Source organism: Prenolepis imparis, unplaced genomic scaffold, assembly GCF_030444845.1.
Source record: "Prenolepis imparis isolate NDT839.2.m4 unplaced genomic scaffold, iyPreImpa1.0 SCAF_6, whole genome shotgun sequence".
Lineage (NCBI taxonomy): Eukaryota > Metazoa > Arthropoda > Insecta > Hymenoptera > Formicidae > Prenolepis > Prenolepis imparis.
In genome coordinates this window covers 304,590-325,386 of record NW_028141164.1, presented here as the reverse complement: position 1 = coordinate 325,386, position 20,797 = coordinate 304,590, and the positions used below count along the sequence as shown (strand labels likewise).

The 20,797-nt window shown below is 31.4% G+C and overlaps 7 protein-coding genes across 10 annotated transcripts; 3 read left to right on the top strand and 4 right to left on the bottom strand.

Moving 5' to 3' along the window:
• Positions 1 to 299: 299 nt before the first annotated feature.
• Positions 300 to 2,050, bottom strand: Magr (Iron-sulfur cluster assembly 1 homolog MagR). The gene is made up of 3 exons (XM_083039749.1): positions 1,919 to 2,050; positions 1,492 to 1,545; positions 300 to 1,315 (listed from the first exon to the last, which is right to left on the bottom strand). The coding sequence occupies exons 1-3, from the start codon at positions 2,000 to 2,002 to the stop codon at positions 1,061 to 1,063; spliced, it is 393 nt and encodes a 130-aa protein (XP_082895875.1). The 5' UTR covers positions 2,003 to 2,050; the 3' UTR covers positions 300 to 1,060.
• Positions 2,051 to 2,274: 224 nt separating this feature from the next.
• On the top strand, positions 2,275 to 4,822 carry Rabggta (Rab geranylgeranyltransferase subunit alpha). The gene is made up of 7 exons (XM_083040102.1): positions 2,275 to 2,390; positions 2,632 to 2,742; positions 2,823 to 2,941; positions 3,022 to 3,209; positions 3,364 to 3,561; positions 3,631 to 4,233; positions 4,337 to 4,822. The coding sequence occupies exons 1-7, from the start codon at positions 2,388 to 2,390 to the stop codon at positions 4,777 to 4,779; spliced, it is 1,665 nt and encodes a 554-aa protein (XP_082896228.1). The 5' UTR covers positions 2,275 to 2,387; the 3' UTR covers positions 4,780 to 4,822.
• Positions 4,823 to 5,095: 273 nt separating this feature from the next.
• Positions 5,096 to 8,806, bottom strand: Rabex-5 (Rabaptin-5-associated exchange factor for Rab5). Its single transcript, XM_083040101.1, has 10 exons — positions 8,670 to 8,806; positions 8,341 to 8,602; positions 7,506 to 7,612; positions 7,131 to 7,388; positions 6,922 to 7,051; positions 6,736 to 6,833; positions 6,364 to 6,620; positions 6,103 to 6,234; positions 5,777 to 6,022; positions 5,096 to 5,681 (listed from the first exon to the last, which is right to left on the bottom strand). The coding sequence occupies exons 2-10, from the start codon at positions 8,517 to 8,519 to the stop codon at positions 5,235 to 5,237; spliced, it is 1,854 nt and encodes a 617-aa protein (XP_082896227.1). The 5' UTR covers positions 8,520 to 8,602; positions 8,670 to 8,806; the 3' UTR covers positions 5,096 to 5,234.
• Positions 8,807 to 9,798: 992 nt separating this feature from the next.
• LOC145937190 (RNA-binding motif protein, X-linked 2) lies at positions 9,799 to 12,075 on the top strand. Of its 3 annotated transcripts, none has more exons than XM_083040115.1 (5): positions 9,813 to 9,985; positions 10,258 to 10,410; positions 10,504 to 10,633; positions 10,820 to 10,970; positions 11,350 to 12,075. In XM_083040115.1, exons 1-4 carry the CDS (start codon positions 9,972 to 9,974, stop codon positions 10,940 to 10,942), a joined length of 420 nt encoding a protein of 139 aa, XP_082896241.1. In that variant the 5' UTR covers positions 9,813 to 9,971; the 3' UTR covers positions 10,943 to 10,970; positions 11,350 to 12,075. The 3 variants fall into 3 exon arrangements, with proteins under 3 accessions (XP_082896242.1, XP_082896241.1, XP_082896240.1); XM_083040114.1 differs by having other exon boundaries at positions 9,814 to 9,985; positions 11,347 to 12,075; XM_083040116.1 differs by lacking the exon at positions 11,350 to 12,075 and having other exon boundaries at positions 9,799 to 9,985; positions 10,504 to 10,625; positions 10,820 to 10,947.
• Kat60 (katanin p60) lies at positions 11,226 to 14,221 on the bottom strand. The gene is made up of 10 exons (XM_083040113.1): positions 13,545 to 14,221; positions 13,343 to 13,475; positions 13,025 to 13,169; positions 12,832 to 12,922; positions 12,616 to 12,737; positions 12,364 to 12,543; positions 12,084 to 12,226; positions 11,887 to 11,999; positions 11,633 to 11,759; positions 11,226 to 11,555 (listed from the first exon to the last, which is right to left on the bottom strand). Exons 1-10 carry the CDS (start codon positions 13,807 to 13,809, stop codon positions 11,357 to 11,359), a joined length of 1,518 nt encoding a protein of 505 aa, XP_082896239.1. The 5' UTR covers positions 13,810 to 14,221; the 3' UTR covers positions 11,226 to 11,356.
• Positions 14,222 to 14,567: 346 nt separating this feature from the next.
• On the top strand, positions 14,568 to 17,940 carry LOC145937134 (uncharacterized). 2 transcript variants are annotated; one of them, XM_083040010.1, is made up of 4 exons: positions 14,568 to 14,750; positions 15,342 to 16,951; positions 17,082 to 17,386; positions 17,476 to 17,940. In XM_083040010.1, exons 2-4 carry the CDS (start codon positions 15,355 to 15,357, stop codon positions 17,677 to 17,679), a joined length of 2,106 nt encoding a protein of 701 aa, XP_082896136.1. In that variant the 5' UTR covers positions 14,568 to 14,750; positions 15,342 to 15,354; the 3' UTR covers positions 17,680 to 17,940. The 2 variants fall into 2 exon arrangements, with proteins under 2 accessions (XP_082896136.1, XP_082896137.1); XM_083040011.1 differs by lacking the exon at positions 14,568 to 14,750 and adding an exon at positions 14,976 to 15,267.
• A 469-nt stretch (positions 17,941 to 18,409) lies between these two features.
• On the bottom strand, positions 18,410 to 20,003 carry LOC145937135 (iron-sulfur cluster assembly factor IBA57, mitochondrial). The gene is made up of 2 exons (XM_083040013.1): positions 19,819 to 20,003; positions 18,410 to 19,701 (listed from the first exon to the last, which is right to left on the bottom strand). The coding sequence occupies exon 2, from the start codon at positions 19,674 to 19,676 to the stop codon at positions 18,552 to 18,554; it is 1,125 nt and encodes a 374-aa protein (XP_082896139.1). The 5' UTR covers positions 19,677 to 19,701; positions 19,819 to 20,003; the 3' UTR covers positions 18,410 to 18,551.
• Between the last annotated feature and the right edge of the window lie 794 nt (positions 20,004 to 20,797).

Sequence of the window (20,797 nt, the reverse complement as noted above, 5' to 3'; positions counted from 1 at the left end):
TTTTTTTTTCCCATATCAACCTCTATCATATTTATCATATATGTATATATACATACTGTCGTTTTTATATCACTTATAAAAATTGTTTAAAATAAACTCAAAAAACCTATAAAAAAAAACAAATTTCTTAAAATGATAGTTTAAATGAGTACATCTTTATCCTGTTTGTGTATCTTTAAAGCAGTATACAGTACGTGTGATAAATATCAAATAAAATATTTAAAAAATTAAAAAAATAGTTTAATTATATTATTATAATCTTAAAGATTAGAAATAAAAACATGTGTATAACTAATGTATATGTATATAGAATTAAATATGTATTTTCAACTATGTACGAAGTGATAAGTGTGGATGGGTGACATATATAAGTAAGTATGGGTGACATATACAAAATTTGCAATAAATGATAAAATAACCTATAACAATTTTGTTACACATTCCTGTTTTGCATTGTCAAAACGTTCTCATTTGATGAACGACATTGGAATTATAACATCATATACAAGCAGTGTTGTGCTTAGATGATTTTAAAATTAGCTAGATAAAGATGAGATAAAAATATGTAAATTTATCTTATATAAGATAAAGATGATTTTGTTTTAAATGTATCTAGATAAAAGATAAAATTATTATATGGCGATTCATCTAGATAACTTCCAGATAATATTATTTTTTGACTGATTATGTAAACAAAAAAATGTAAATTTTAAAAGGGATATAAAAATATATTCATACTTTTATTTGTAAGTTTCTATCGCTTACTGTTTAAGTTTACTATTTAAATATTTTTATGTGCTATGACTCTAAATCAAATTATCTGAACATTATTCTAGATAATTTAATAAAGATAACACATTTTTTCATCTAATATGCAGATACAGATAATACATATTTTTATTATCTATATAAAGATAAGATGCTGCAAAAATTTTATCTAGATAATCATCTATATAACTTTATGTAGATAACAGCAAACACTGTATACAAGATATTTTGAAGTTCATAATTTAACTAAATAGATTACATATCAGATTACATACTATGGTAATCAATTTTACTACACTGAAAAACTTTCTCCACATCCACATGTCCCTTTAATATTTGGATTATTGAATACAAACTCGGAGCTTAATTTGTTCTGGATGTAATCCATTTCTGTTCCAAGAAGCGTCAGCTGTGCCTTTCTATCGACAAATATATGAACACCGTCTTGAATTACTTCCTCGTCAAGTTTGGATTTTTCTTTTGTATAGTCCAAAGTGTAACTGAAACCGTGGCATCCTCGTTGCCGTACTCCAACCTTAAGACCAATCTATGAATAAAATAAACAGTTTCAATTTTAATATATTAAAAGTTTAATAAATATTTACTTTAAAAAACCTTATCATATATATGTCCTTATAAACATCTTAGTTCTAAAATTATATATATATTTTTTAAATGCTGTTATATAATTCAAAAGTATCATATACATATAAAAGTACTTACATATTCACTCTTGTCTTTCAAAATTTCTTTAATTTTATCGACAGCATTGGGTGTCTAAAATATAAAACGCCTCTTTTTAGTTTATATAAAAATGTATCCGTGAAAATATGATAAGGTTATAATTCATCGACGTAAACGTGTTGCGATATATTACGAAATAAAAAGTACGTCACAAAAAAAAAAAAAAAAAAAACAAGAACTGTAAAATACGTCACAAAATCTGTTGCAATGATAATAATTAATAAATAAAACTCGTTTAATGTTACATCTTGCAATTCTTTTCTCCAAGTTCATTATTTATCATCACTTTTTATTGGAAAATACATGTTGCAAGACGCGAAAAATACAAGCGTATAAATGAGATAATGCGCAGCTTTTTGCGAAAAAATTATAAATTAATAATCTTTTTAATTGATAATATGCTGACCAGAGTAAGTGCAGTGCGAGTTGCAATAATTTTTCTTCCTTTCACAGCTCGTATTGTGGCGGTTGCTATCGTAGACGACGCCATTTCTAATGCACAAACCTTACTAACGTTGAGGTCCGACGTCCGACGTCACGTGCACTTGTAAAGTTAGTATTCGCATGTAGCGAGACGAAATAAAGGAGCGTCTCATTGGACGTTGCAAATAACCGCAGCCAATCGTATCGCTCGATGCCTAGGATAATCAGCAACGATTGACCAATACAGAGAGTCCTATTTTCAATTGGCCAGGGTGTAATGCTTCCAAGTGTTTTATCGACCAACTGGAACAAGAAAATTTTCTTCTTATCAATCAAACGCTTCGAAATATTTCTAATGTCAAATGGAATATACTCGTAATCGTCGGTCAAACAAACTTGTCATCGTCGATTTGTTCACAATTTACTGAGTGAATATAAAAAGAATATCCATAATGGTAAGTAAAGTAAAGATATATGAATAAAATTATATTATGCTTTACTGATTAATTTAATAATCGTATGCGTTGTAAGTTATAAGAATACGTTATAAGATTGTTATATTAAATAAATATAAGTAAGCGCTAATTTATGAATATATGCTGTGTAATTATAGCCAATATCTCGTCATTTTTCATGTATGATAATATATACGTATATATGTATGTTATAAAGAATAAATATATATATATTTTTTAGCATGGTCGAGTAAAAGTGCGTACTACAGCGGAGCAGGAGGAGATAAAAAAAAGGGAGAGAGCAGCCAGAGTCGCCCAATACAAGGCTGATATGGCTATAGTAATTCAAAAGGTTTTTCCTCATTTCTTATCTGTATGTCTGTGACTCATTAGTTTTCTCTCATATGTGATTATATATCATTTGTATTTCAGAGAAAAGATAAAATATGGGATGACGAATTATTATTAGTTACTAAGCGTATCCTGCTAAGTAATTCAGATATTTATACATTATGGAATATTCGTCGTGAAATTTTCGAGAATAACAAATGGTAACATTATGATAAGATACTTCATTTATGACATCATACACACAGTAAGCAGAAATTAATTTAACAATGAAAATATATAGGAGCGATGAAGATTATAAGCAACTACTTGAAAATGAGATGAGTTTAACTGAAAACTGTCTTAGAGAAAATCCTAAATCATACAGTGTATGGCACCAAAGATGTTGGGTGATGGAACAAATGCCTGAACCTGATTGGAAAAAGGAATTAGCATTGTGTGCAAAATGCTTAACTTTAGATGAAAGAAATTGTTAGTATACCATGCCTCTTTTATTACTGTGTGTGCAATATTATATTATATATATATATATATATGCTGCAATGAATATATACGGTACAATATTGCTCTTCCAACAAGGTGACATATTTGAAGATATATTTTTTACTATAATTTTTTACTATAGTTCACTGCTGGGATTACAGAGAGTTTATTGTACAAAAAGCTGGAATCTCTAATGAAGAAGAATTTGAATTTTCCACCACAAAGATATTAAATAATTTTTCAAACTATTCATCTTGGCACTATAGAAGTCGAATATTATACAAAATGTTTGGCACTACTTTAGAGGAGATACCAATCATAGATGAAAAATATAGAGAAGGTAAATTCTTTGTAAACTATTTTATAATGCTTTTTATCTTCCAAAATAATAATGAATAATTTTTTTTAGAGCTCGACCTCGTCATGAATGCAACTTTTACTGATCCCAATGACTCTAGTGCATGGTTCTACCAAAGATGGCTTTTAGATAAGTGTGTAACAACTTGTAGGCTGTGGCGTGCTCGCATTAACGAGGATACCGCTATCATTGTTATTGACAACAATATACTGATTGAATCAGTTTCGCTTTCACTATATGTAAATGGCAAGGCTACTGATGTACAATGGCAGCTATATCCAGATGAAAAGTTTGCAAAGTTACAAATTGCAAAATTTATAAATCCATTGGAAAATTTGGATCATGCCAAGGAAGTTTTTATAAAATTGCAAGAAACTACGTATAAACTCTCATATTCAAAATTGGAAAGTGCATGGATTTATAAAGATAATTCAAGTTTACACAAACAAAATAGCAATGACGAACAATTAAATGAACAATTAAACAGTTATAATCAGCTTTCTAAAATGGAACCAAATAATAAATGGGCCTTATTAACTGGTGTATTATTAATGAAGAAGATTGATTTTAAAAAATTTTATACCGACATATTAAATAATTTAACGGCGCTATCGAAAGTCGATAGTCTTCGCAAAAATTATTATAAAGATTTGCGTAAGTATATTTATATTTATTCATAATATTAAAATCTTGATTTTAGCAAATCTATCTCATCTTTCGTTTACTTTTTGAATACATGCTTTTATTGTAATTTTAGGAAGCAAACTCTTAGTGGAATATAAATTACTCGAAATATGGAAAGGAGAAAACGATTTGGAAATACAGTCCAGAATCGATTTATCGGGATTAGATTTAACGAAATTACATAATAATCATTACTTTAGCTTGTTTGAAGAAGTGAACTTGGGTGCGAACCAGTTGGAGAATTCTTTGCATCAATTTTCTACATTACAACAATGTATAAAGCTGTCACTTTCCAGCAATAACTTAACGTCGTTGAAACATCTTCCTACTCTACATAATCTCGAAGTTTTCTCTTTGAGAAATAATAAGTTAGCAAGCACAGAGGAGATATTAAATTTAATACAACGGCATAAAAATTTGAAAAGATTAGATTTACGAGATAATCCAGTATGTGAAAAAATTAATATAGTTCAAATTCAGGACATGAACTGTAATTTGGAAATATGTTTAAAATAACATCGGAAGAGAAATATACACTTTCTATATGTAATATATTAAAGAGTATGTTTAATGGTAATTTTTTTAATCTATTGACTATTGTTACTATTTTTCATCAAAATATTTAATATAGAAAATATTCAGATTCAGGTTTAACCAAATGAAAGACTTTCTCACAAATATACTGTATTATTATCGTGTTCTCCTTTTTTTCTGAACAGAATGAACTTTTCTTTTCTCAAAACATCATTTTGTTGCATGTTACTGTTTTTTATTATATCTATATAATAGACTATTTTTAAATATTAACAAATTAATAAAAATATGACAAAGATCAAATCATTAAAAATGTCTGTTTAACTAAAAATTTAACTACAATTAAAATCTTTTATCAAATATTTATATATATATATATATATATATATATATATATTATATATTTACATAAATAATACTTATATATCTTTATAATACTACATGTTTTGATAGTAATTGGAATAATTATCCGAATCTAAATCTGCTGTAGTTATAGATGAATCACCTGTATTGCATGGTATTGTTGGTATATTTGATCCTTGAATTGTGAAACCATGATAATCTTCAGAATTAATCGGCTTCAGACTTACAGATGGTAGATTTGCTTCAGGTGTGGGGCATTCATCTATTAAACTATCTGTCATATGTTTTTTAAAGAGCTGTGTCTCGCCAAGCGCAAGATCGGATTGCGTATCTAAACTGATAAGACTAGTTTCGTCTTCACCCTTGCTAACTTCCAGACTATCGTCGCCGATAAGAGATGGAAAATCGAATGTTGGCGACGGCGTCACGGAATCTTCTACTAATGAAGTTTTCATCAAATCATTTGATAGATCTGTCATTACACCGTTATTCACATTATCGCCGATAGAATGTGGATATATCTGTTACGACACAATTTAAAATAATATCTTATAAAGTTTGATTGATAAAAATAGGGCATTATAAAAACAGACATAAAAGTTGTAGCTAATCTCACCTGTGGAATAATTGGCGGCGGTAGTTGATAGCTCTCGAAATCCTCGCTATCTAAATCGGTAGGCACTCTCTGACTGTGAGATATTAACAACGGTGTCCTTTCAATCACTTTATCTACATCCTCTTTAATTTTTTCTTTGAATTCTATCATTTTATTTTTCAATTCTTCCGCTTGTTTCATGATATCGGCATTTTTAGCTTGCAAATCATCCAACAAAGTTATATCTTCGCACATAAAGTGTAAACTCTGTATTATAATTAAATATAAATTATTTATCATCTATATGATATAGTAATGAAAAAATTCTTAAAACAAAGGAATATTACTTCGCATATCATAAGAGCCGATTCCCATGTATTAGCTGGAACGCACTCCCCTGACATGTATGCATTAAAGTCCTTCTCAGCCATATTTAAGGATTCTGCGGTCAAGTTTTCGATAAATGATACCGCACAACACTATAACATTATAAATGATTATTCAAAATATTGAGGAGAGACTTAAATTATATATATATATATATATATATATATATATATATAGTTCAGATTTGCAAAATGTAAAACATTTCAACAAATTTGAAATACCAGATTTGTGAAATAATACCCTCCTTCCCCGGTCATTAATCTGCTGGCGTTGCAAAATCTCGTAATAAAATTTATATTGCTCTTGAGACGCGCGGGATTAGCCTTTAAAACGATAAATATGAGTGCTGGAAGGAATTCATCAGCAGATGCTGGTCCATCGACAGATTGTTGCAATAATAAGAATATATTTCTACAACAATGAATAACACATGCCAATTTCTCTTGAGGTGCTTTGGCAAAATCCATATTTAAAAGATCTAAAAAAGTTTTTTATTTTATTGCACTGCACATAGAGACACACACACACACACAGTACCAAATTAAAAACCTATATAAATTCGTAGTAATTAATAGTATAACAGTATAGCAAACCTGTAATGGATGTATAAACAAGTTCTCTAACTTCTGAGCTTGTTTCATGAATTCTACACTCCAAATTCTTGCCGCTAACCCAATTTAATTGCCGTATCCTATTAAGCAAAGATTATTTAAGATTTAATACTTTTTATATTATAAATATATACAATTTAAGCTGTTTTCCTAACATATGATATAAACCTGTTTTGTATAGCCAAGTCTTTTTCTTCATCTGATGTGAATGGAGGGCAAAAAAGAATTCTGTATAACAAAGTCATTGCATATCTTTCAACATAATCTAATAACTTTTCTTTAATATCTGATGGTATATCTGTAACAGAAAGTATAATAAGTAAATTTTCAAGTTTTTCTACAGACACATAAATACAGCATATATTACAAATTAAAACCTGCATATTTGGTGCTATTTTCCAGGCGTTTTCCAAATACATGATAAAAATTTTGCGTTATCTCTGACAATTCTTCTATCCTTTTTACATCTTTATTCTGGAGTATGTCTACTACAAATGAATGTATGCATTTTCGTACATCCTTCTCTATAGGTGTCTTGGCTATATATAACAATAAATCTCGATTTTCTGCCTTAATTTTTTCGATATCCGGATTGTCCTTTAATAACTCGTGATATAATTCTTGGTAACCTTGAACTTGAAATTTAAACACATCAAATATAATAGGAAAAGTAAGTAAACTTGTATATATTTTTAATAGATCATGTTTTACAGTAGAAAGAGAGAGAGAGAAAGTACATTATTATAAAATACCTTTTGCAGGAGGTTTCCTAAATGAAATGTTTAACAATTTATATTTTTTCTCTTGCTGTACCTTTTTCTCCTCCTTATGACTTCCAGCACCCACTGATCGGTTATCTCTAAAAAAAAAAAAAAAAAAATAGTAAAAGTATATAGAAGTAAAAATAATTGATTTTTAGAAAAAAAAAAAGATATAGGGTGCAAACTGGCAACAAACAAAGCATACTACTCTGAATGTATATGTATTTATACAATATTCATCATAAGCAACCATTTTTCAGTTTGTGGCAAGCTTTTCTTTAAGCAAACATTGATCATTAATTAAATAAAATTGGGAGCATTTTTATATAATGCCAGTGAGCACTATATAAAATATTGTAGTGACAATTTCTACTCAATGTTCAGTAATTACTAACAAACGAGTAAAAGTAAATAAAATATTTCATACTGCTCATAAAATATTTTTGGGACTAGTGAGTGCAATTATAAATCCTAGGAATAACATAAAAATATTTGTCTTGTTTATTATAACTGATTTGTTGGAGATGTTATTTAGCGACTATTAAAGACTATACTTGGCATTATGTCAAAAGACCTGCTGCATTATTTGACTTTTTCAGAAGCCAAAATGATCATTACGATTAATGTTGTACTAAAATTAAGAAATTTACGAAAAAAGAGGAGCCAATCGGTTTAATTTTATAGAGATTCAATATATGATCAGTATCTAAAGTAGTACTTATAGCGAATATATACTCTACAAATGATGCGCATCAATTATTTTTTTTTGCGCTAATGTCGGATTATATTTAGAAGCATGACATTTTAGGAGAGAAATGATTATTACGTGTCCGAAAGTTGTGTATGAGATACGCGTTCAGCCTGGGCGCGTCGTTTTTGCAAATGTTCCCGATGACATTTGCTGCAGTAACCTTCCCATTCCGCATTGCCGTAAAATCCGCAGCCGTTCTTGCATTTCAAATCGGCTTCGTCGATCCGAAGAGTCGGTGTCTTCGTAGAATACATGCTTTCGCGCAATCAAAATAAATGTTTCTTAAATGTTGCGGTATGAAGCTGTCCTTGACGTTTGACAGTACAGAAACCTTAACCTAAATTAAAATTTCCGAGGTGGATTTAGATTTTTTCCAAGTGAGAACCGAGTGTCTATTATCTTACAATTTGCGTCAAGACATTTTTCCTACTCTTGCAATGGTGAACGATAGTGCTTTGCGACGTGCTTAATATTACTTTTGATGAAAAAATTGACAGATCGCAAAGCAGAAAGCAAACTATTCGGTACAATACAAGAGGGAAAAATTTCTTTTCTCTCATTGGTCAATTAAATGTTATGACATTTTTGCAGCATTAAACGGAACGCACCGAATAATCTTTTGTCGGACGTGTTGATTATTGATTGGTTGTTACTGCGAGAAACTTTCGGATCCCTAGAATTCTCTATCTAACAACCAATTAACATCTGCAAGAGATACATTCATGAGAGTCAATGAGAATTAAGATTTTGACCTAAAGTTATTGGGGGTATTGTTTATAGAAAATCATATATATTTTGCATAGAACTTATAAATATGGAAGGGGAATAGGAGCGCAAAACTGTGTCCAAGATGACCATGGGTACTTTCCGATTCACGCATGATGCGCATGAAGTGACAGAGAATCTATAATATGCGTGACATGAATTATAGATTTTCTGTCACTTCATGCGCATCATGCGTGAATCGGAAAGTACCCTTTGCCTCGAAATGCGCATGAGCAGTCGACGTGAGGTTGTGTTTCACGTCGACTGCTCATGCGCATTTCGAGGCAAAGTCATTTTGCGCTCCTATTCCCCTTCCATATTTATAAGTTCTATGGCATAGTTTACATCGAGCATTTGATACGCGTATCAAGTAGTGCATTTAAGCTAAGATCAGCCTAACTGCATCAATGTACTAGTTATTTACTATTTGATACGCGTATCAAGTGCACGCAGTGTTGTGAGACGGGCCGGGTTTTCTCGCGCATGCGCGGCCATAATGGCTGTTAGCAGTGATGTATCTATCTGTAGTGAAGAGGTGGTAGGAGATAGGGCGCTGACGGTTGACACTCTTGGGGGGAGAAATATGTAATATATATTTAATAATACAATATATATGTATATATATAATTGTGCATATGTATGCTGTATTATTAATTATATATTACAAATTTTTCCTTATATTACAAAAAATTTTGCAGAATTATGTGATCATGGTACATCTTTTTATCTGTACATATACCTCACTGATGCTATGTCCGCCGCGCATGCGCGAGAAAACCCGGCCCGTCTCACAACACTGAGTGCACGATGTAAACTAGGCCTATGATATTTTGATCATTTTGATACATATCGTTTCTAATTAAAATTTATTTATTTATAGCCTATTTGTCTATTTAGATATATCAGGGTGCATTTAAATTTATCGTGTGTATGTTTGCAATATGAATCCTTTAACGTATGTATATATTTCTCAATTTATAAATTTATATAAATATATATATATATATATAGGTTAAGAAATATTAGTACATATATAAATAAAAGGACAAATATGTTTTTATTATGTAGTAGATATAACTCATATATTTTATATATCACATATTTCAAATTTTAAATTTAATATATTATTTAATATATATTTAATTTATATATAACACAAATTTTTTAATTAAAAAGTATAAATTACATTCGCGTTAATATGGTTAACCTATATTTTTTTTTTTTTAGTAATGTCAAAAATATAAAGAAGCTCACTGAGCAAGAATTGCAAAGTAACAACAAAACATCTTGGCATGATCAATATAAAGATAGCGCTTGGCTTTTTATTGGTGGCTTACCATACAATTTAACAGAAGGTGATGTTATCGCTATCTTTTCTCAGTAAGTTAAAATCTGTATATAATATAAATTACAATTATTATTTATATAGGCAACTAGACTTTTTTCCTAATAACGGTAATGGATATGTTGTAGATATGGAGAAGTAGTTAATATAAACTTAATCAGAGATAAAGATACTGGAAAACAAAAGGGATATGGCTTCTTGTGTTACGAAGATCAAAGGAGCACTATACTAGCAGTTGACAATTTTAATGGTATAAAGGTACATTTTAATACAAGAATATATATAGATATAAGATATAGTAACTATTGTTATTGGTAATATAGTAAACTATTGTTTTCACTTGTTAACAATGTTAAAAAAAAGCCAACAAATGGTCTTTCCTATATATATATAGGTGTGTATTTTTTTTTTCGTTATATCAATATAAAAAAAAATTGTTTGTAGATTTTAGGCAGAGTAATACGAGTGGATCATGTTACAAATTACAAAGCACCAAAAGACTCCAAAAATGTAGATGAAGAAACAAAAAAATTACGAAAAGAAGGTTGCGCTCCGAAAAGAGATTGAGATATATGTATATAAAATATTGATCGAGGTATTTTTCAAGTGTATCATTATATAGCTTTACATTGTTAAACATAATCTTACACACATCACACACACAATATATTATTAAGTAAAAGCTTCATTACTTGTTATTGCAAATTAAGTTTTAATTATGTTATGATTGAAATTAAAAATACTACACGAGTTATTATTTCTACCATGCAGTCTTTTCCAATTTTCCAATTTGATTTTGTTAAAGTCTCAAGTATAGAGAATATGATAAAGTGCTTTAGGATTTTTAGGATTAAAGATTAAGAAGCTTTTTATTTCATATGTATTAAAGATAATAATAATATAATATTAATCATGTCAACACACATACGAGCAACAAACTTGTGTCAATAAATTATGTTATTATTTCTTAGCAGAATGATATCAAGAGGAACCAAATTCGCTCATCCATTTCTCATATTTTTCCAAGTCCTCCTGGGAAACGCTTTTGTTACATCTCTCAACAGCTTCATCAAAATCCGCGGCAGATACAGGCAAGTCCAATTCTTCCTTTGGCAATTGCCTGATTTGATCGGGTCTCAAACCTGCGATTTTCTTTCGCATCAGCATCATAGAAGCATCTCTAAATGATAAAATGAGTAAAATATGTTATAAAAAAAATATATGCAGATTATTATTTCATAACAATTCTCTACTCACCTACAAACATTTGTGATATCCGCTCCGGAATAACCTTCGAGTTTTCTTGCAATGTCTGCTAAGTTTACGGATGAATCCACCTTCACTTCACGAAGATTTATCCTTAACAATGCTTCTCTGCCTTCGTCTAAGCAATGAAAAAAATTGGAAAAATAGAAAATATATTTTACATTTTTCATTATATTAGAATATATTGCAACTTTTGTGTGTGTGTGTGTGTGTGTGTGGAGAAACTAAAACTTATAAAAACTTACGATTTGGTAATGGAATATAAATACGTTTTTCTAAGCGCCTTCTCAGAGCTTCGTCGATATCCCATGGAAAATTTGTTGCTGCTAATACCATTACCACTTTACTCGGATCTTCGCTACACAAAAAAAAAAACAAAGATACTTGATATGTGTTCTTACATCATTATAATCAATAAAATAAGTGTCGTACAATGTTTTACCTATTGGAACTTATTCCATCCATTTGAACAAGAAGCTCAGATTTTACACGACGTGAAGCTTCGTGTTCCGATTCAGATCCTCTTCTAGAGCACAGAGAATCAATTTCATCAATGAAGATTGTACTGGGTGCATAAAATCTAGCCTGTGTTCATGTAATAAGATATAATTAATATTGTGAATAGAATCATGCGTTTCTCTAGAGAGAGATTCTCTGGTAGAGAAATCAATAGAACATTGCTTAGATACAGATATATATTTTACTGAAAAATATTGTCTCACCATTTCAAATAATAGTCGAACGAGTTTCTCTGATTCACCCCTATATTTTGATGTCAATGTAGAGGACGAGACATTGAAAAATGTTGTGCCACATTCTGTTGCAACAGCCTTTGCGAGCATAGTTTTGCCTGTGCCTGGTGGCCCAACCATGAGTACTCCTTTCCAAGGTCGCCTAATTCCCTAAAAATTACCATTATATTAACATTATGAAATTTTATTGCAATTTATACTAGAATGAGAAAGGAGATATACTTTGAAGAAATCAGGCATCCACATTGGAAGCACAACTGCTTCCTCCAGCAATCTTTTTGCTTCATGTAAATCTGCTATATCATCCCAATGAATATTTGGATTTTTTTGAACAATATCTCTTTCTACAATTTTAACATCAATGTCTTAATAATTGTTCATTTGTTTTTTTATACTTTTGCCAATGCCAATGTTTTTAAATAATAGTAATAATATTACCTAATATTTCTACAAGATCTTTATCAGTAGTAGATGGTTCAAATTTGCGTTCTTCTAATTCAACATCATCTTTTTCAGCCTCCGACTTGTCCTGCAATGACAGTTATTGATTTATGTATATTAATATTCATTTTACAAACTTAAAATAGAAATATGCATTTCTCTCTTTCTTTCATTTAGCAAATTGCATTACCTTATTGGTATCATCTTTCTTAGCAGTTTTCTTGTCATCCTTTTTGGCGATAGCCTTACTATCTGGTTTTTTCGTTGTAGCAAGAGATTTTCTAGTATTTGTTCGATTTTGTTGTTTCTGTTGAACCTTTTGCTGCTTTGAATTTCTGAAAAATATAAGCTAAATATTAACTAAATATTTTTTCACAACAACGAGCATATAGCACAATATATGATAAAAGCAAGTAAAAATATTTAAAAAAAAGGAAAAAAAAAAAATATTAAATCTATATAGAAAATATTAAGAGAGCCATAAGATGTTATGGATTTATATTAATACTTTTGTTCCGCTGGAGTTAAAGGTGGCCACACATCAGGATCTCTGGCTGGTGTTTGATTCCAAGAGGGTTCCGAGTTGTAAGACCACAAAGCAGGATCTCGCGTTGGTTCCTCAAATGACAAACACGATGTTCCTGAAATAAAAAAATTGGTCATCCACTGTAGAAAATTAATTAATTTCAATTATAATATACTCTCTTTACCGAGTAGTCTTTCTCCATGTGTATCCACTTTGAAAAGTTGCAGCGTGTTGGATGTGGCTTTTACTTTTTCAAACTCTTCGACAATTTGATGTTGTACAACTTGCCACTTTGCTTTACGAGTCGCGTCTGCTATGGTCGCGAGTAATCTGTGTATTTGTTGCACAACTCCCTGATAATAGACGCCAGACGTGTCGTAATTCCCCATCAATGCCATCTCACGCGCAAGTTTTGTATTTTCGCAAATTTCATTTATTGACACAGCCATGATTTCACTTTCGCATATACGAGATATCGAAATGAGTAGAAAATTTCTTACACTCTTGAGAGATGTAAGGCGAAAGCGTCGATCATGAAATCGTTAACTTCTTCCAAAGTTTTCGTAATGGCGAAAATTTATTTCCTTGTACATCGGTGTACATTTTCTTGCGCTCTATAATTTACCATAATTTAACGCTACAATCAAACTATACACAGTTACATAGCTGCAGGTTAATTCTCATCGAACACACAATTGTATGATTGCGCATAAATTAATTCAAGCAGCAATAAATTCATGCTTATTTTTAAATTGGTTCAGCCGACAAGTTAAATGCTTTCACAGATATTACGTGAAAGTTTCCGTGTAAATTTTCTGTCATGTTTATTTAGCATTTTAGCAATTGCATCATAGAAGATTACGATGAAAATAATAGCTTCTCGGTCTCGGTAATCATACGATACGGGTTATACGCATGAAAATTTGTTTGCGCATGCGCATGCGCAGTACGTACATTCCCTGTACACGCATTAAAAACGAGATAGAAAAATTAAAGAGAAAGAGAGGAAAGACAAAATGCAAGCTACAAAGTAGTGTCTATTTTTGCGTTTTCTTGTTGAAAATTTCCTATGCAAGTTTACTTGGATAAGCCTTTGTTTTTATAAATTGTCCAGTGTATTATTAGATCCATCTACCAATCCGAATCGTTTATCAAAATTATTCAATCGCTCGACAATTTTTTCAACACATCTTTGATGGTGTCATCGATGGCTGCCGCACGTCTTCCTCTTCCTGTCTTCTTCCTATCTTAAATCTTAACTGTTCCTCGGCATCGGCACATTTCTTCTTCGTTTCGATACTCGTTTGCTTCGTACTGGTGATAGCTTGAGCTAATTTAACGGTTTTTATCGTTTATAGCTAGCAAGGAGTTCCTTAACGGCTAAGTAAAAGTAAGCAATATATCTATTTAGACAAATTCGAAAGTAACGAAATATTTCATGTGTTTAATTATACGATTGCTTTTTGACACGAATTTTATTCCATTACCGTTGCACGTGGATTTTGAAATTTTCAGTTGGATTAAGTTAACTCGTTTTTTTTTTCTACCTTAAATTCGTATCTTCACAAAAAAAATGGTAGTCTTACATCGCAGTCTTTTATTGCTATCTCTCATGTTTCAAAAACTTACAATTAGTACCTAAATTGATATAATTAGGCGAACCTTACGTTATCAAAAATGAATCATCGAAAGTTCTGGAAATTTAGACACGATAACATACATACACGATGATACCATCGATTGCAGCAATTTCTTAATATTTGTAGAGAGACTAAAACAGAGAATATTGAAACAAATATAAAAATAAGAAATAGAATAACCTCTAAATACATATTTGTGTACTTTTTTTTATAATATATACATATACTTGAGATTTAATCTCTATCATCCTCGCGGACACATATCTCGTACTATTTCTTATTTTAACAGATTTCTCGTAATGCTGTTAATAATGTTTCTTATAATGCTATATTTGTTTTAGGAACTTGGAGAAAATGGGTAAAACAAAACCAAGGCAAAAAAAAAATAAAGATTTAAATAGTGCAAAGCAACAATTGCACGCAATAAAAAATGGCTCGGTAAAAAAGGATAAGAACTCCAAATTTAAAAATACACCAGGAGGCAAGGTAGCTTTGATTAATAACTCAAAAGCACAGAACAAAAATACATCACCTCAGAAAAGTTCCCAGAAAGATGCAGGTTTAAAGAATAATCAAAATTTATCTAAGAATATTGTAAAGCAATCGAAACAAAATCCTGCAAAGAATAAGCAAAATTCTCCAAATGGAGGACGAAATAAACCAGCCAATAAGGAAATTAAATTTAACATTAAAAAGATAGAAGAATACGATGATTCTGATTTTGATATTGATGAAAAAATTATAGCAGAAGAGGGTGTTGGCCGAATTAAACGGGGATTAACTGAAGAATTTGAGGACTCCAAAGAAGTGTCCGAAGAAGAGTCCGATACAACGGTCCCAAATATTCTTGGAAAAAGTTTAGAAGATACCTCGGATGAAGAAGATGAGGACTTTTATTATGAGGTAGTGGAGGACTCTCAAGAAGAGTCTTCTGAAGATGATGATTCTGAAGATGAGAGTTCTGAATTTGATTTTGGAGATGACGATGATATTGATAAAGAAGAAGATGTAAGAACATTTAAAGTTATAAAGTCAAAAAAGAATGATGACAACAAGGATGATAAATATGAAAGTGATAGAATTAAATTGTCTCAATTACTTATGAAAGCTAAGAAAGACGAGGATGAATCGGATGAAGATGACGAGGACTTTGAAGAAGAGGAGGAAGAAGAAAATTACGACAATGGCAAATACAGTATTGAAGATGAAGTAGTTATACTTAAGGGTGAGCCAATGTTTACAAAATCAAAACTGGTGGATGAATTACTTTGGGACAGTGATGTAGATGATGATTATGAAGATGAATCGGACGAAGAAGAGAATGAGGATTCAAGACTAGGTTTAAAAGCACTTTTAGGAAATAGTATCGCAGACGAGGATGATGATGATGATGATTTTAATGAAGAAGATGAGGATGATGAAGATGAGGATGAGGATGATGAAGATGATGATATTAGTGACGAAGATGAAGATGACGAAGAGAATATAGTAAAAGTTGCAAAAGAGAAAGCAGCTAAAGCATCCGATAGCAAAAATATTCTTAAAGGACATAAACAGGTGCAGGAAAGTAAAAAGAAATTGTCTCCTGAAGAACAAGAAGAGATTGACAAAAGAACTATTATTATTCATAATATTAACAAAGAAGCGAAAGAAATAGAAATAAAAAAAGTATTTGGCAAATTTGGGCCAATTAATAATTTACGTTTTACAAGTGTTATTCCCCACAGAGATTCAATAATGTTTAAGAAAATAGTTGATATAACAAAGAATATGCATCCAAGAGTAACTACAGTTACAGCGCATATTAATTACAAGTCCCAAGTGTCTGCCCAAAAGGCACTTAGCATGAATGGAAGGATATTTGAAGCAAATTACATACAAGTACAAATAGTTCATGCATTGAAAGAAGTTGATCCTAAGAAAGCTGTTTTTATAGGAAATTTGAAGCTTGGTAAGTATAAGAAACTATTGTCAATTTGTTGCTGATTTTACCACAATGATGTGGTAAAAAAAATTAATAATTAAGAGTTTTAATAAGTGATTATAAATGTTAATAGTTAAAATGTTTTGTTAAAATCTAGGCTTGGATAGTAACATCATCTGGAAATACTTTCGTAGATGTGGAGAGATACGATCTGTAAATTTAATGCGTGAAAAAACAGGTGAAACCAGTGGATTTGGTTATATCATTTTCAAGACTGAACATGCTGCAGCCGTGGCTCTAAACTTAAATGGTCTTGAGATTATAAATCGACCACTACAAGTAAGACCATGTGGAAATGTCGAACCTAACAAAAAGGGAGAAAAACGAGTTTCTTCACATAACAATGATGATAATCCACGAAAAAAATTCAAAAATAATTTGGAAAAACCTGTAGTACGTAAAGTAAGTTATTTTATCTTTCTGTTGAAAATTTTTAAATAAATTTGGAACAATGGGAATTAATGTCGCACATATCGCGTTTTCTTTTACAGGCTGAAAGTGAAGCAAATATTAATAAGCATCAAAAACTACAGAAAAAGAAGGCAAAATCCGGAGAACAAAGCTCAATTTTATTTCAAGGTCAAAAAGCCGAATTATCTAAAAATAAAAAGAAACCAAATAAATTTGATAAGAAGAAGAAGAAAATGGCACAAAAGCTTACAGTATACAAATTGATTAAACCAGTAAAAGTTTAAACAAACAATGTTACAATGTATTTTATAGGTTTTTTTTAGACTCAGTTATAAGATATTTTATATTCTAAGACAAGATTTATTTTGCATTCATTTAAAAGATAAACATTAGCATTTTGATACAAGAGTTCTCGAATAGGAATTGTGAGACGTTACAATTGACACAAATAATTATAACAACATGCGTATATAAATGTATTCTTTTTTTTTTGTATCATGATAAGTTGTGTGTCATATAATAAATAAATATTTCTTTACATGGTACATTGCATTACCTTGAAGAATCTGCATAATGTTTCATTAAATTGTTAATTTTGCCATGTAATTGGTGTGGTAATTTCTGCATATTATTGAATGCGCACTTTAAACAGAAACGCTGTGTGTAAAATATGCTACATCCTAAACATACAATACGTTTGCACATACTGCAATCGGCACCTAGGACTAAAATTTCACCCCTGTTTGGTAAACTGAATGGATCTTTCATAATATAACACTCCTCCAGATAAACCAATTGGCGAGCAAATGGTGGTTTCGCACCTTTGTAATCGTAACGTTCCTTTAAATAACATAATGAACATGTAAAAATGCCACATGCATTTGCCGCCGTTTGCTGGTTCGTAGAAGTATTCTGTTGCATCTGTTGATAGATATCAGATTCGTCCGCTGGATTCGTACTAGTGAGACCTTCCATCCTATAAAGCAACAAGGAATACAATCTATTGAATATATTATCGGTTTCATGTTACAATAATAAATTTATTTCATGTGCATATAATTTTTACATAATATCACATATGTATATCACGATTTTCTATACAATTATCAATTTGTCGATATACAATATTACACAATGTTAGTCGAATGCTAAACTGTTATTTTGTATCTTTGACAGAAACTGTTTCTGTCTTCTGAAATTCTCGAGGCCACCACGCGGGTTTGATCACTCTTATATTTATACCCGATACGTTAAGCTGCCGAGCACCGAGAGATTCATTAATCCGCATTAAACCTAATCCATACTTGTCGATATATCCCCGAAACTTTCCTACCACATTGTCAGATTCGTCGAGAATTTTTTCGTCGTATGCGAGCGGTTTGTCCGGGATATTATCAAATACTAAAGGCATCAAGCGCTTTCTGACCACACCTGTATGATATGTTCGCGCAGTTAATTCCTGACCGACGTAACAACCTTTGTGAAAACTGACGCCGTGCAAGTAATCGCAGTTGATCTCCAGGGGCAATGCTTTTTCAGGTGGTAAATCATGTACACCTTCCCCTATTCCCAGTTTATATCGAAACGTTTTGTAATTTTCGATATTCTTAAAGGATGAGGATACATCGGAGTCTAAATGTTTAATTATCTCGTGCTTGTCAATCTGCGATTCAGCTAGAATTCTGAGACCTAAATCGGACAATCTTGGATCTTCGTATATCATAATATTATCGATGAATTTACTGGCTTTATTATTCAGCGTGCTACATGGAAATATCATTCCTTCCAGTTTGCGCTTTCCATTTTCGTTCACTGCGATTCCATTATTAAAGCGTTTAGTCGAATCAAACATTGACCAGACATTGATTTTATCCCCTACGTGCGTTATATCTACCTTTCGTCTTACACGATACATCTCTAAGTGTCTCTGTAAAGATTCAACAATTTGTGAATCACATTCTACGTAAAACATGTTACTGTCTTGACTCTTGTACACTATAGCGTCATACATTACTCTGCCTTTAATGTTCAAAAACAAAGTATAAATATTAGATGTCCCTTCCGCGAGATGCTTCATATCGTTCGTGATTAATCCCTGCAGGAAGGTGGAGGACTCATTGCCGCTGACACGCAGTATACTTCTATCGTTCAAACGTTCTAGTATCTTGCCGTCAACTTGGTTGGAATTGTGCCTGATCGCATACCTCTGCTGGCTACCGATCCCTTTATTGCGCTTGCACACGTGGAGAGCAAAGCGATTAACAGTCATCGTGGCAGACATCGTGAATTTTGATCGATCTTATTTTCTACGAAAAATACACGCATCCAATAGAACCGATAATGAGAAATCCTAACCTCTGAATACTTTAAATTATATTTTGCGTAACAATACTGTTAAGTTTTATAAAAATAATTAATCTTACATTTATATAGCAATTTGGTCACGTGTATTCCGAGTATATGACAGCTTGACAATTGCATTCGTGTACGTTTTTGAAATAATAAGACGGCTGATCAACAACACTCAACAATCCTGTGACGATGATGATTGGACCCGGCACCCGGCACTCGGCACATAAGAATGGTGATATTACCGACAGCCGACAGTTCTGACCTTCAAGTGGCGCTGCGTGGCGCGTGGCGCGTGGCGTCGGAATTCGGTGCGCGGAGTGGGGGTCGTGGTGGGGGCTGGGTGCTGGGTGGGGGGATGCGCGCGCTCACACATGCGCGGCGCACCGGCGCGCGCTTCCCCCCACCCCGCCCCCACCACGACCCCTTGCCAGTTGTCTCTCGTGTTGCGCGCAGCGCGACCTGAAATATGTAACACTGCTGACAGTTTCTATTAATGTTAATTACAATTTTTGATTATATTATTGATTATCATAAATAAGAATGAAGATAAATATGCAGTAAAAGATGATAAAAATAAAAACAAAAATTACATGTACTTTATTTACAATTAAACTTTTCCAAAATTTCCAAATTTAAATTTAAAAATCTAGTCTCTTAATATTTTAACTGAACTTATTATTCGACAATTGAAGCAGTTTAATAACAACAAATTTCAAAAAAAGAAATCACGATTCGTGAATAGTATAAACAAATCTAATTGATCGAATTTGACGAATCCTTGGACTCTGGAGAAGTTTTTGTACGTAAGTTTTTGATATCCATTTTATTTACTTTCTTCGTTTTAACAAAACAATGGTAATCACAATTAGATAGATATCAGTCGCTCGCACTTAATAAGGCGATTGTTTTACATTTTTCAACGCTATTAGTTTTATTCTCTTCGCTCATGCTTAATAATCATTCTACTATAAGTGATATATTTAGGCGTGACATAATATTTTGCAAAGTGGGGTACAAAAAATTAGTAGAAAATATATTTCACAAAAATTT

Coding starts and splice junctions, on each gene's coding strand:
- Magr (XM_083039749.1), bottom strand. CDS start 2,002: ATGGCGTCGTCTACGATAGCAACCGCCACAATACGAGCTGTGAAAGGA. Junction 1,546..1,918: donor CTCGCACTGCACTTACTCTG/GTCAGCATATTA, acceptor TTTATATTTTAG/ACACCCAATGCTGTCGATAA. Junction 1,316..1,491: donor TGAAAGACAAGAGTGAATAT/GTAAGTACTTTT, acceptor TTTTATTCATAG/ATTGGTCTTAAGGTTGGAGT.
- Rabggta (XM_083040102.1), top strand. Junction 2,743..2,822: donor TGGCTATAGTAATTCAAAAG/GTTTTTCCTCAT, acceptor TTTGTATTTCAG/AGAAAAGATAAAATATGGGA. Junction 3,210..3,363: donor AACTTTAGATGAAAGAAATT/GTTAGTATACCA, acceptor TTTTTACTATAG/TTCACTGCTGGGATTACAGA.
- Rabex-5 (XM_083040101.1), bottom strand. CDS start 8,519: ATGTATTCTACGAAGACACCGACTCTTCGGATCGACGAAGCCGATTTG. Junction 6,621..6,735: donor TGTTTATACATCCATTACAG/GTTTGCTATACT, acceptor AAACTTTTTTAG/ATCTTTTAAATATGGATTTT. Junction 6,023..6,102: donor CGGCTCTTATGATATGCGAA/GTAATATTCCTT, acceptor ATTATAATACAG/AGTTTACACTTTATGTGCGA.
- LOC145937190 (XM_083040115.1), top strand. Junction 10,411..10,503: donor GTTATCGCTATCTTTTCTCA/GTAAGTTAAAAT, acceptor GATATGTTGTAG/ATATGGAGAAGTAGTTAATA. Junction 10,634..10,819: donor ACAATTTTAATGGTATAAAG/GTACATTTTAAT, acceptor AATTGTTTGTAG/ATTTTAGGCAGAGTAATACG.
- Kat60 (XM_083040113.1), bottom strand. CDS start 13,809: ATGGCTGTGTCAATAAATGAAATTTGCGAAAATACAAAACTTGCGCGT. Junction 12,227..12,363: donor TTCGACTATTATTTGAAATG/GTGAGACAATAT, acceptor ACATGAACACAG/GCTAGATTTTATGCACCCAG. Junction 11,760..11,886: donor TTATATTCCATTACCAAATC/GTAAGTTTTTAT, acceptor TTCATTGCTTAG/ACGAAGGCAGAGAAGCATTG.
- LOC145937134 (XM_083040010.1), top strand. CDS start 15,355: ATGGGTAAAACAAAACCAAGGCAAAAAAAAAATAAAGATTTAAATAGT. Junction 16,952..17,081: donor TATAGGAAATTTGAAGCTTG/GTAAGTATAAGA, acceptor GTTAAAATCTAG/GCTTGGATAGTAACATCATC. Junction 17,387..17,475: donor AAAAACCTGTAGTACGTAAA/GTAAGTTATTTT, acceptor TTTCTTTTACAG/GCTGAAAGTGAAGCAAATAT.
- LOC145937135 (XM_083040013.1), bottom strand. CDS start 19,676: ATGTCTGCCACGATGACTGTTAATCGCTTTGCTCTCCACGTGTGCAAG.